Raw genomic sequence first — 12,642 nt, 5'->3', positions numbered from 1 at the left:
GGGGCTGTGCTTCCCTTCCCTGCTTTATGGCTGCACCAGGCTCCCAGGCTGGCTAACATAATCACTGTTTTCTTTGAAATAAGGGTCTGTAATGGAAGGGTTGAAATATCTCTAAGTAAGGACACAGTAATGCATGGCTGTAGCATTTTTATGGTGCTATTTTTATGGTTCATTTCTACAGTATTTAGCTGCTTTACCTTTAGGCTCAGAGCTGCTGTTTAATGCTCTTTAACTTTTATTGTCCTCTTGCAGTCTGTTTCAAAGCATCTCCTCCTCCTCCTAACAAAGTGCCGGTTTCTACCTTCTCCATTTGAGAGGTGTTCCTTTATTGCTGCTTTAATCATTGCTTTCCAAGGGGAGCTGTGATGAAAATTCTGACTTTGGACATCCCAGGCTGGGTCTCATTCCTTCCTGACAGCCAGAGGGGCAGTGCTCTGCTTTAAAGCTTTGGGGGCACAGGGAGAAGGGAATGGCTTTGCAGGGGACGTTCCCATGGCTCCTTGCACAGCAGGAATGCCCTGGGATGAGAACCCCACATGGACACTGGGATGACTCATGAGGGAGAACAGAGGAGGTTCCATGGATGGATGATTCACTGAGATTGCCTGGTTTACTAATGGCTCTTTCAGTACTTTATATTAATGTAAAATTAATTGTTACCATTATAACTAATAATACTTAATTCAGGAGAAAAAAGGGTAGAATTAAATAGAAATTACTCTTATTCTTCAGTTCTCATAATTAGTTTCATAATTTGAAATATTTTCAGTCCAAATCTTTCAGTTGCAAAGATAATTTTGTAGCTATGTCTATAATTTCTCTTTGCTTGGTCACAAGGATGTGGTGCTAGGCTTTAAGACTGTAACATCCTAATGTTTCTTCTGTGTTTTAGGAGAAAAGATGATGGCCACCCTTCTGGTGAATATGAAATTGGTTTCTTTAGATCTTGTGGGCTGTAGTATAAGACCAGTGGTCCAAATCTGAGGTCATTCATGCAAAGTTCAGCTTAAAGATTGAGAAATCTGAAAATTAAACCTGAAAAGAATTCCTATGAACCTTAAAAGAACTCTTCAAAATATTTACCTTTTCCTGGGGCTCAAGCTGCATTTGTTACTTTGCTAGTCTGATTCCAGCACAGTCACTCTGGGTGAGCCTGAGGACAGCAATGAGAGCAGAAAGGATGGAGCAGCAAGGTGAGCTGTATCCCAGTGTGCACCATGCAGTGCTTGAACCCAAAATCGTGGGGTACCACAGCTGGAAAACATCTGCACCTAGTGCTCCAGTTCATTCCAGTGCAGGAATGGACACAGTGCACTGAGCTATGGCAGTCAAGGCAAAAAAGCCAAGAACAGGGCACATGAGGAGAGGGTTTTAACAGTGGGGGAAAGCCATATTAATTTTTTTAAGAAATAAATTAAATATCTGAAATGCTGTTAATACCACATTCATGTTTTGTACCATGTTGGGGTGTTAAGATCAGCTGCAGAACTTCTGAACTGAATATGTAAACTTGAAGTTTCTGAATGTGTTGAAGTTCCAAGCTACAACTGCTCTCTGCAATTGTCTGCCTATTTTCAATGATGTCTCAATATTTTGATATCTTTGTACGTGATGCAAAATGTTCTGGAACAGAACAGTGAAACAAAATTTCCTTTCCTTTTGTTAATGCGATTTCCTAGGATATATTTGGCATAACAAACAACTACTTGGAACAGTGAGAGAAAATTAGAGTCCTCACTCTAAGTTTACTTTGTCTTTTGTGACTTTCTCTTGCCGTTTACTTGCAGCTACAGGTTCATATGCTAGAGCAGGTTCTTCCTCTGAGACTGAAGGCTGGGGCACGAACTGACTCCTTCATTCTCTAGTTCCTGCATGTGAAGGTTGCAGAAATGTTGTGGGAACTTTCCAAATAATTGGAATCTGCATAGATAGATTCTGGACATGTCTAAAAATCAAAAGCATTTTAAAGATTCAAAAAAGCACAGTCAAAAGTCTCCCCAAGGGCTTTGAACACATTTGGGCCATGTACTTGGAGGATTCCAAAGCACTGTAGAAAGGTCATTTTTAGCAGGCTACTGAAGTATCATTTTCATAACAAATATAGGCATGAACAGGAGAGAGAAAAGGGGGAAGGGAAACACTACAAAAGCAGGATACATAATGATGATTCAGAAAATCGATCTAGATGTACTCCCACTCATGTACACATAAGCTCAAAGAAGTTTTTACTGATTGCAGATAATTGCATGTTTTCATGATCTTGTCGCTTGCATTTTTAACTTCTGAGCTGTGCAGAGTGAACAGGCAGCGTGACTGCACTGGAAGAGACAGGCATGTTTAGGGTCTTCATGAAAAAAAGTCTAGAATTATGTAATTTGGTTCCTCTTTATTTAAGTTTACTTGTTGACTGATAAATTTCTCTGAGTTCTGTTATTCTGTTCTGTGGCTTACAGACTTGAAAAAGCACTGCTAGTATTTTTTCTTTTTTTCTTGTTAAGTGAGTAGTTGAATTAAGAGATAGTGCAGAGCTTACATGTATGCCTTTTAAAATAGAAGTGTTTTGAAATTATGTTCATTAATTGATGTAGAAAGTTAAAACTGCATGGACCTATTGATATGCAAAACACTGTTATCATAATCCTCACCACTGCAATAACAAATGGAGGCATTATTCCATTTCATCACTTGGCACAATGCAACAACTACTCAGAGCCCCACGGCAAAAAAAGACACAAGGTCTGCTTAAGAAGAGAAAGTTCCTGTAGCTGAGCCAATTCAGAGCTCCTGAATGTTCCTGGATCTGCTGACTGATCCTGCATGAAAGTATTTTCATGTACATGCATCTGCAAAGACCCTGATTTTTTGTGTTTGTGTCTGTAGCTGTGCCTGTTACTCTTTACTAGTCATTAACCAGCAGTTTGATTGCTCTGTTCCTGGAGAATAAACAATAGTGCAAGAAGGAGATTCATAAATGTAAAAGGCAAAGCTGGCCCTTTACATTTACATTGACTGGCTAATGCCCACAAAAGCTGAGTAGGATTCAAGCAGACAGGCTGAGTGAGTGGACTCACACTCTTGCAGAGTACCTGGGAGCTTTTACACTACAGAGCCACCAGACAGGAAGGTGATGGGTGACCCCTGGAGCTCCCTGGAGCTGCTGAGCTGCCATGTGCCTTTTCCCCTTCTAGATTTTATGTCTTTCCAAGCTGGTGTTCTCTATCTCAAACTCTCACGCTGCTTATGATCCCCAGTTCAGCAGTCTATATATTTCATATAGATATATCTCTCTATATTTTCCACCTCACCTCTCTCCAGCCTCTCTCACAGCTCTGCAGTGTCACAGCTCTGCTCAGCCTGGGACAGGGCAGTGGGGACAAGCCAGAGCCAGGAGCACATGGTGAGAGCCTCCAGAGAATGCTCCAGGGGCCAGCTCATGGTGGGATTTGGGAGAGAGAAGGTTATAAAAGCATATCCAGGAGGATCTCAGCCTGCAGCTGAAGAGCAGGTGTCCTGTGGTGTCCAGCACAGAGCCATGGCTGCCACTGTCACACAGTGCAGGGGTTTTGCCTTCGTGGCTTTGTGAGCGATGCCTGCTTGGTTTTGTTTCATAATATGCCAGATCAAGGTGCCCAAAGGCTGGCACTGCCTTTCTGTACACCACCCTGCCTGGCTGTCAGGCAGGGTTCAGGAATGTGCTTCACATGTCCAGCTGTGTCTCTGTTAGGGGTGGCACAGCAGTGAGAGCCCAGCCTGGAGCTCGCAGCAGCCTCTGTGATCTGCTCTGCACTCTGCAGCTCTTAGAACACTGCCTGGGGATGGGAAGAAGCCAGCCTCAAGGAATCAGCATCCTTTCCAGAGCTGAGCAGCTGCAGCTGCTCTGGCTGCTGGGGCTGCTGCAAGGATCAGGAGTGACCGTGGGTACAAGTGTGGCACTGGTACTGAGGTGTTCATCCTGAATTGCTGCTCCCATGCCTAGCAGAGTGGCCTTAGCTCCTGCATCAGCCTCTGCAGCAGGCTGAAAATCACTGAAACAGTGCTGTGAGGACTGCCCTCTGTCTGTCCTCTGTTTCCACAGGCATTTATTTGGGTGTGGGGTGTGTAAGATGGCCAGTGGGTTTATATACATGTGTATTTGAAATAGCTTTCCACTGAAAAATCTGTTTTGCTGAGTTTAGTCTGTGAATCTGATGTGATTGAGACAATTTTTTTGTAACCATACAATTTAAACACAAATAAATAACACTTGCTAGGCTTTATTGCTGCCTTTAGAGTTCTAGGCACTCCAGAGGGTAGAAACTTCTGTGCATCAGCTCTCAGCTGTGGAAGCATGGCTGATGGTCCCATGTTTTCTGCAAGAACCTGAGAGAACATACAAATAAATCTGATTTGGGGAAAGACTGGGACACAGGTAACCAAAGCTTGCATTAGTCTACAACTCAGAGTTTATTTTCTCATAACAGGCATAAGAACAGCTGGCAGTTCTCTTTAGACTTGGTTTCTTTTTGTTTGGAAGTGAGAAATCTTCCATAAAACTTCATTGTCTGAATTTGGCAGTCACTTTGAGGCTTCCACTGACATAAAATGACTCATGGCTACTTTTTTGGAAGACTTTGAAAACTGCAGAGCTTTGTTTTAGGTTTTTTTTTTTAATCACTGTGAAAGCCAGAATATTATGTTCTATATTCCATTGTTTTCTGCTGAGAATAAATGTCCAATAAAATTATAGACAGATGTGATTTTATCACAACTGGAAGATATTTTTAAGTCCTAGAACAACTAAATTGAGCTGTTACTGTTCTCTTGGCATGTAGATTTTCTATTTATTAATTACTATTAAAAACCCTGTAAAATATAAAAAAGACAATTTAAGCATTACAGTTCTCTGTATGCCTTTTTCTTCTTTTTCATAGAGAATAAGTTTAGGACAGTATGAGGAGGGAAAAAAGCAATTTATGTTAGAAAATGTCTTTTTCTTCCTTTCTATTACAGTTTTTCATTGCAGAACCAATTTTTTTTTCCTCCACTCATTCTTGCAGTGTGCTGCCATGACAATCTGTCCAGAAAGGAGAGGGGGGGAAAGCTGATTGTTCTCTGAAAGAATATGAAAGTTAATACAGTCTCTGTCAGACCACTATTCCCTGAACACCAGAGGTCCTTTTGACCTGTGGGAAAGCACATGCTAGGGAGAGCACTGAATTAATGAAGAAAGCAAAATACAGTTTTTTCCATTTGCCATTAGTGCACAGAACAGTGTCCAAATGTGCCCCGGCAAGCTCAGCTTTCCCACGTGTCACCTTTGGGGTGCCCAGGTGTGACCCCACCCAGCAGCAGGGCTGAGAACAGGGGGAGAATCCTGAATCCTGGTGCATCCTTAATCCTGGTGAACCCCGAGTCCTGGTGCATCCTGAGTCCTGGTGAACCCTGAGTCCTGGTGAACCCTGAATCCTGGTGAACCCTGAACCCTGGTGAACCCTGAACCCTGGTGAACTCTGAATCCTGGTGAATCCTGGTGCATCCTGAATCCTGGTGCATCCTGAATCCTGGTGCATCCTGAATCCTGGTGCATCCTGAATCCTGGTGAACCCTGAATCCTGGTGAACCCTGAGTCCTGGTGAACCCTGAATCCTGGTGAACCCTGAACCCTGGTGCATCCTGAACCCTGGTGCATCCTGAACCCTGGTGCATCCTGAATCCTGGTGCATCCTGAATCCTGGTGCATCCTTAATCCTGGTGCATCCTGAATCCTGGTGCATCCTGAATCCTGGTGAACCCTGAATCCTGGTGCATCCTGAGTCCTGGTGAATCCTGAATCCTGGTGCATCCTGAACTCTGGTGCATCCTGAGTCCTGCAGCCAGAGCCTGGGAGAGGACAGCACCCAAGCTCCTTCCACAGCTTTTCAAGGTCACTGAAATAACAGAATCATCCTAGGCTGGCAACCATATTCTGTGATTTTTTTTTTTTCAGTGTGGAATTGTCTTATTGATCCACAGAAATTAAGGAGTCTGGGCTGAGACTTAGAAAATTTACTCCCATGTTTTCAAAATAGAAAATTAGTTCTAGTCTACTTCAAATTGCTAATGCTTAATTGTGAGGTAGAAAATGTGTTTTTCTTAATTTGTTTGATAGGTGAACAGGTAGGACAGAGAATACAATTTTTTAATTCTTATATGGAGTGTATTTGAAATTAAGTGAACTGGTACAAATCAGATCATTTCTTTTCATAAGCAGGCATTGTAAAATGCTCCCAGCCTTACCACTGTGAGGCTGTAATTAATGTTGATAAATGCTCATGTTCTCTCTGTGCAGCTTCAGCCCACAGACAATTGGTTGTACCAGAGCATGTCAAATCTCACATAAAAATATGGCTATAGATCATTGGGTTTAGGGATAGAGTTGAGACAAGTCAATTTATTTCCATTAGTAGCTGAATCTAGATTTAAAACTCTGGGGTCCAAGTGTTTTGTCCATTATGTTCCCAGTCTTTCTGGTGTGCTTTGCTGTGATTTAAGGTATATCTGCTAACCTGGCCCCCAGCTTTGGAATGCAGTGCCAGTTTTCCAAAGTGTCTCGGGGGAAACACCTTTAATGAAATGTCTTTTTTAACTTTTGAAGGCAGAACTTGTATACTTTCAGGTGGTGTGATGTCTGATAGCTGCCACTTTGTCAGGGCTCCTCATACTGAGACAATGAACTTCCAGCTTTTGAAATGCCTGGGTAGGACAAAATGTGGCAAAAATTATCCAATGACATTCTTTCTTTTTTGCTTTGAGAATGACATCTTCTCCTTTTCAGTCAGCCTTTTTTGCTTCTACCAAGTCCTGATTAGTTTTAACAATATCATAGAGATCCTGTTTGCATGGATAAGTGTTTTGGTTTTCTTTATATACTTTATGTATCTCAAAGTGGATCACAGTGGAGCTGCTTTTTTGTTCTACTTTTTTTGTCTTCTCACATGCAACAGGATATGATTGACATGTTCTATTAAAGCATATCTGGATATTCATTAATTCAATTTTAATGGGAGCAGAGTTTCATTATATATCTGAGTTTACTTTAACAATGCTTTATATTAAAATTTCTGTTGGTGCTGTAGCTGCCTTCTCAGCTAAAGAGGACATAAAATTCCTGGGTTTAAAGACATTTCAGATAAAGACAGTTCCAAGGACTGTAATTTCGAGTTTGGTTCTGAAAGATCTGCTTTTGGGCAGGGAAAGGGTAAGAACTGTCTGTTTTAGGCCTGCTGTCCAAACCTGAGGGTCTTTCCTGCCATGAGGATTCAGGAGGAGAAGGGTCCTGGGCTGAGGCAGAATTAGCCTGGGTGAGAGAAGAACTTTCCTGCCTGCCCCTGTCTCACTGGGTCTTCTTCCTCCTGGCTTTCCCTTGGCCCTCATGCTGTCATTTCAGCCCCTAGATCAATAAATGGAAGTGCTCTTGTGCTCCCAGCCCTGGAGAGCAGCTAGAAGGGACCAATCCTGCTTCTGCTGACAAATGAATCGGGTCCTACCCAGACAGAAGGAGCAGAAGAGTCAACAGATGTGGTGTGACACAACCAGCCCCATAACATCGGTATCCCATCAGTTACTTTAATTGAACGGCTGCAAAGTAAAGATACATTTAAAATCAAGGATTGAAGACATCAAACTTTCATTATTTCTCACTTTCTTTTAGCTGAAAGATGTTTTTCATAATTTAAAAGGCTGGTAATTTTAAGGGGAAGTATTTTAGCATTTACCTTTATTGCTTTTTTCATAGATCACCTATCATGTGCAGACAAGAATTCTAACCTCTAATGTCCCTCACTGATAAAGAAAAAAGAAGGGTGGCTTTATTTGTTAAAAACCCCCAAAGTTTCTATGAAGTAACTGGTTAGAATTAATCTGTTTGAGTGTGATTGCCTATCTGAAGCCTCCAGAGCTCGAAGAAAAAGTTATGACAGTGGATACTGCCACTGTTTCTGTCTGTTTTCTAGAACTAGATTTTGGTCACTGTTAAAAGAGATGTACAAGGCCACTTGAAGTATAAAAATCAATAACAAAGGCAATTTCCAAGTGATTTTCTATTTTTATAATAGAGTTTATAACTGATTTATTAATTAAAAAAAAACAACAAACACATATTTTCAGAAGTTGTCTTCAAATGGAAATGCTTAATCAGAAATCTGGGGAGCCTAGCCAGCCTTCCTTTTACTGTGTTTTACCTTTATGCAATTTCTGTGCAATCTCTTATGCTCTGGACTTTATTCCAAAACAAATGCTTCAAAAAATGCCTTTAAAATCACTTTTGGTATTTTGTAGAATAGGTATGCACTAATCTATGCTTGACAGTAGGCACATTCATGATGGTGGGCTGGAAAACATACTTGGGAAACACATTTCAGCCTCCAACTTCCAAATTGTTGTTGTCAGTGAGTGACATGGATTTTAAAGCTCTAACAGGTGGTTTGAGAGTGACATACTGGATTGTATCTGAATAAAAATGTTAAACATATTTTACATTGGAAGTAAGATCTGGGTTATTTTAGGCTGTGATTTTGATTCTGGAGATTACTGAGTGTCTTCATTCCATTGGATTCCAAGGAGCACTTGTTTTTCAGAGCTGTGAAGGGAGAGGCTGTGGAGCAAGTCTTCAGAGCTCTCTGCCTTAAACCAAGTGACTTTCTGTAAGACCACAGCCTTTATTCTGTGCTTCTCTCTTTACTGGGAACATGTTTGCAGTCAGTTCTTCCTGACTGTGAGAAGTTAATCTAAAGAAACCAGTCTTCCAGTTCACTTTCTCCATTTCCTGTGTCTGGAAAGTGTTGACAGCATTTTCTGAGATTCATTTGAGTGTGTTGTATTATTTTCTTCCTAACCAATGCATGGGCAGCTGAAATCCTGGTTTTATCTGCTGAGTCATGTGCTGTTGGTAATTGCCTTAGCTGTTCAAACAAAACCTTTGTACTGTTAAACCACAAAATCATGGTTAATTCTAATTCTGGTAAGATCTTTTCCTACAGGACCGTGGGTTTTGCTCAGTATGTTCTTAGTGGTTTTGCTGGGAGCTTTTGCCAAGAGTGTAAATGAGACTCAGAGTGTGGTTTTCTCAGGACATTTTTTGAGTGGTGGATTCCAGAGGGAACTCCCAGACACTTCATTGGTCATGCTGGTGTTTTAGCTAGTATTGCATCAAATTACAGAAGATATTAAGAAAGATATCCTGACACTGTATTTTTGTGCCAGTTGTTAAGATCTGGTAGCAAAAAAAAGGAGAATTTTCATTTCTCTATTTCTTCCTACAAAATCCTTTTTGGCTGAATTTACCAGGCTGTGGCAGCTGGGATGGTATAGGAGTAGGAGATGTTCTGTCTTAACTACAGGACTTGCCATTTTCAACTCTGTTCCATTTTATGTTTTTCAGGCATTTCTTGTTTAAGACATCTTCTGGAACTACTCCTCTGTTCAGTAGTTCTTCCCCTGGTTACCCGCTGACCTCAGGAACGGTTTATACTCCACCTCCCAGACTGTTACCTAGAAATACATTCTCCAGGAATGCATTCAAGCTGAAAAAACCCTCCAAGTACTGTAGCTGGAAATGTGCTGCTTTATCTGCAATTGCTGCTGCAGTCCTGCTTGCCATCTTGCTAGCATATTTCATAGGTAAGGCTCTGTTTCCTCTCTCAAATCACATGGCTGTGTCACAAAATGAAAGTTCAGCAGATGAAAGGATGGTCAATGGGTTTCAAAAATATGTATTAATAGTTAGCAAAGAATATTATTATTCCTTATACTGATTAATGAGGAAAAATAAAATGTTCAAGTCACGTTCACTGCTGTAAGAGCAGTGGAAGCAAGAAATTGATTCAGGATTCTTAACGTGCAGTGTTAACTTTAGGTGTCAGATATGCACATCTCATAAATGGTCCAAACAGAGGGATTTAATGACTTTTTGATGTAGTGCCATATGTTTAAAAAGTATTTAGAAAAAAAATGTGATAGGTGGTAAATTCACATAAGTAACAGAAGCTAGTGGCATTTGAATTCAAATATTACCATCACATTCTGCCTTTAGATTAAAAAAAAAAATTATTTTGATTACTAGTTCTCAGTCTATATTGGTCTCTGTGCCTAAATCCTGGTGGTGTTATATTTGAATCATTAAATGGCTCAGTTTTACATGCAGTTATTTTCCATATTCCACTCATCCTTAGCATTTTGTAAGGAAAAATATAGAAACTCTGAATGTTGTGTTTCTTTCCCATGATTCATATGGACCACACTTTGTCCAATAGTGACCATACATTGTTCTAATCCTTTCTGTGGTTTTTTTGAGATGTTTTTAACATGCTGCTGAGATTTTGTCTTTAATTTAATTAATTTCATTAATTTCTGATTTCCTCCCCCTCCCCTCGTATGCTCTAATTCCCTGTTGTTGTAGAGGCTTTTTTAGGTGTCTGCACAAACTACCAGTGTATTTTGTAGCTTTTAAAGTGCCTTTAACAATATGCTCATGACAGTGAAGTGCTGCACACTCTTTAGGCTCTCTGAGTAAATGGCAAAATTATGGTAGCTTGACAATATTTTCTGTTAATACTTTCCAGACCTATTCTTTGTGGGATTTATTTCCTCTCTGAAACTATTCTCACATATAGCACACAAAAGATCTATAAAGATGTGCTGAATTGTCTCTCTTTCTTTCTTTTCTTTTTTGATCCTATATAACCTGACTCTTCAGGATAGACACAATTTTTTAAGAAAACCCCATTTTTCATACTAATGAGCCTCCATATATGATTAATTTATACAGTAGTAGGAGAGAACTGGCTGCCTCTTCCTGCTGTCTGTTTAGTCCAGACCTACATCCCAGCACACTGAGTACTACAGATCTAACCATCTTTCTGTATTTCCCCTGTAGAAAGCCTCAGAAGAATAACAAGCTTAGTTTGGTGTATAAATGAAAAGACTGGAAAGCACATAATTCATTGAAGTTGACAGTTATCATACAGCAGCTCCCTGTTAGAGTGATTATGCACATGGGAAATGATATACTGCAAGTTGAACATTTTAATCATGTGCATAACTTTGAAGTGATGGATTATGAAATGTGGTTTTTCCTTGGTATTTAGGTTACTGTAATCTTAAGCAAAGCTTTGCAATGTGGTTATTGCTTTTTACACTTTCATTTTTAAGGCAAGAGGGAATGTAAGGCAATATATTGACTCTTAATAATTGATGAATGATCTATAATTTCAAGTAACAACACAACTGATCCATTTTGACAGAAGTTTTTGAGGTCTTCTTTCCAGCTGAAAGAATGATGAGCACAATAGAGTTGGTAGTGAACACAACAAAGCAGGGTTTAGGAGAGAGTGTTAGCTCAAGGTTTAAATAATGAGAAGTTACCTGACAAGCTTTGTGCCATACACAGGAAAGAATAAGTATATGTCAAAACCAGAAAATAGCTGAAATTAATCCTATGAATAAACTTGATAGATCCACCATGATCATAATTTAGAGTGATGGAAGAGAGAGAAAAGAAAAAACAAAAAAGCAGTGATGTAGCCTTAGATGCATGAGAAAAAAAAAAGAAAGGTAAAAGTGAAATTCTTTTGGTAGGCCATTTATTAAATTAATTCCTTCACTCTCAGCAAAAAATCATACAATTCATTGCACATGACAAAGAGCAGGAGTAAGACCATCATCTATAAACTAACCCTTGCTGTCCTCCAACAGTGTGACTTAAGGTGCTAAATCATCTCCCAGTTTGAAAAAAGGAAAGGCTTTGAAGGTGCTGCTATTGTATTTCTGCCTTACATGTCCACAAAGAAAATTTCTTGCTCTCTACCATAGCAGAGGTTCCATCACTGGGTTACATTAACTAAAAGTAAGAGTTGTGGAAAAAGTCATCAAAATTTGCAGCAAATTGTTCTGCTCCTTAGGTTTGTCAGTGTGTGGGGGCTGTGTAAACGTGATTGTGTAAGTGCTGGTCAGGACTTTTGTCTCTTGCATCAAGACAAATGCAAAAGGCAGTGATGGCAAGTATGAGGTAAATTATATTGAAAGAGTACTTTGAAGTTCTTATACTCTTCAGGATTTCTAAATTAATTGTCCTATCATAAAAGAGATGGGAGAATTTATATGGGTGGATCATTGAAAAAATTATGTTTACAGGTTTAAACATGGGATTTTGAGCTACAAAAGATTATGGCTGATGAAAAGAATTATAATGAGGGTGATTTAAAGAGAGAAGCAAAAAAAATTTATAACTGATAGAAAAGAAAAAAATATTTTAAGAATTATTAGGCATTCCTATTGCCTTTCCTCCACCACACAACTAAAAATACAATTAATGAAATGAAAAGGCAGTATGTTTAACACTTTAAAAATAAATTCATAGTGCATAAATAACCTTTGGAACTTTTTGCCACACTACATAATTGATGTTAAATAAAGATACTACTGAGATTTTTAAGTTAAACATTTGTCAAAATAATGGCAATATGCCTTGTTAGAAGGTAATTTGGGGCTTTATTTTCTTTTTTAAGATACATATAGATTGATGGTTTATATCATAATATGTCATCAAAGTCTGGCTATTTAGATAGACTCTTCCTTTATAGGACAGTCAGTACCACTGTTACCTGAAATTTTCTAAATCTTCTTCTG

At 39.5% G+C, this 12,642-nt stretch overlaps 1 protein-coding gene across 25 annotated transcripts in view; it reads left to right on the top strand.

Annotated features, from left to right (window-relative positions):
• TENM2 (teneurin transmembrane protein 2) overlaps nt 1-12,642 on the top strand; it is a 1,518,527-nt gene that overhangs the window by 1,347,173 nt on the left and 158,712 nt on the right. For all 25 annotated transcript variants that reach the window (XM_085591001.1, XM_085591002.1, XM_085591003.1 and 22 more), the window contains one exon: nt 9,398-9,636. In XM_085591001.1, the coding sequence (XP_085447127.1) occupies nt 9,398-9,636 (239 nt within the window). The remainder of the gene's footprint in view (nt 1-9,397; nt 9,637-12,642) is intronic.

Source organism: Lonchura striata, chromosome 13 (assembly GCF_050655825.1).
Source record: "Lonchura striata isolate lonStrDom1 chromosome 13, ASM5065582v1, whole genome shotgun sequence".
Lineage (NCBI taxonomy): Eukaryota > Metazoa > Chordata > Aves > Passeriformes > Estrildidae > Lonchura > Lonchura striata.
The sequence above is the reverse complement of the archived record's forward strand: the minus strand, read 5'-3'. Positions and strand labels throughout refer to the sequence as shown.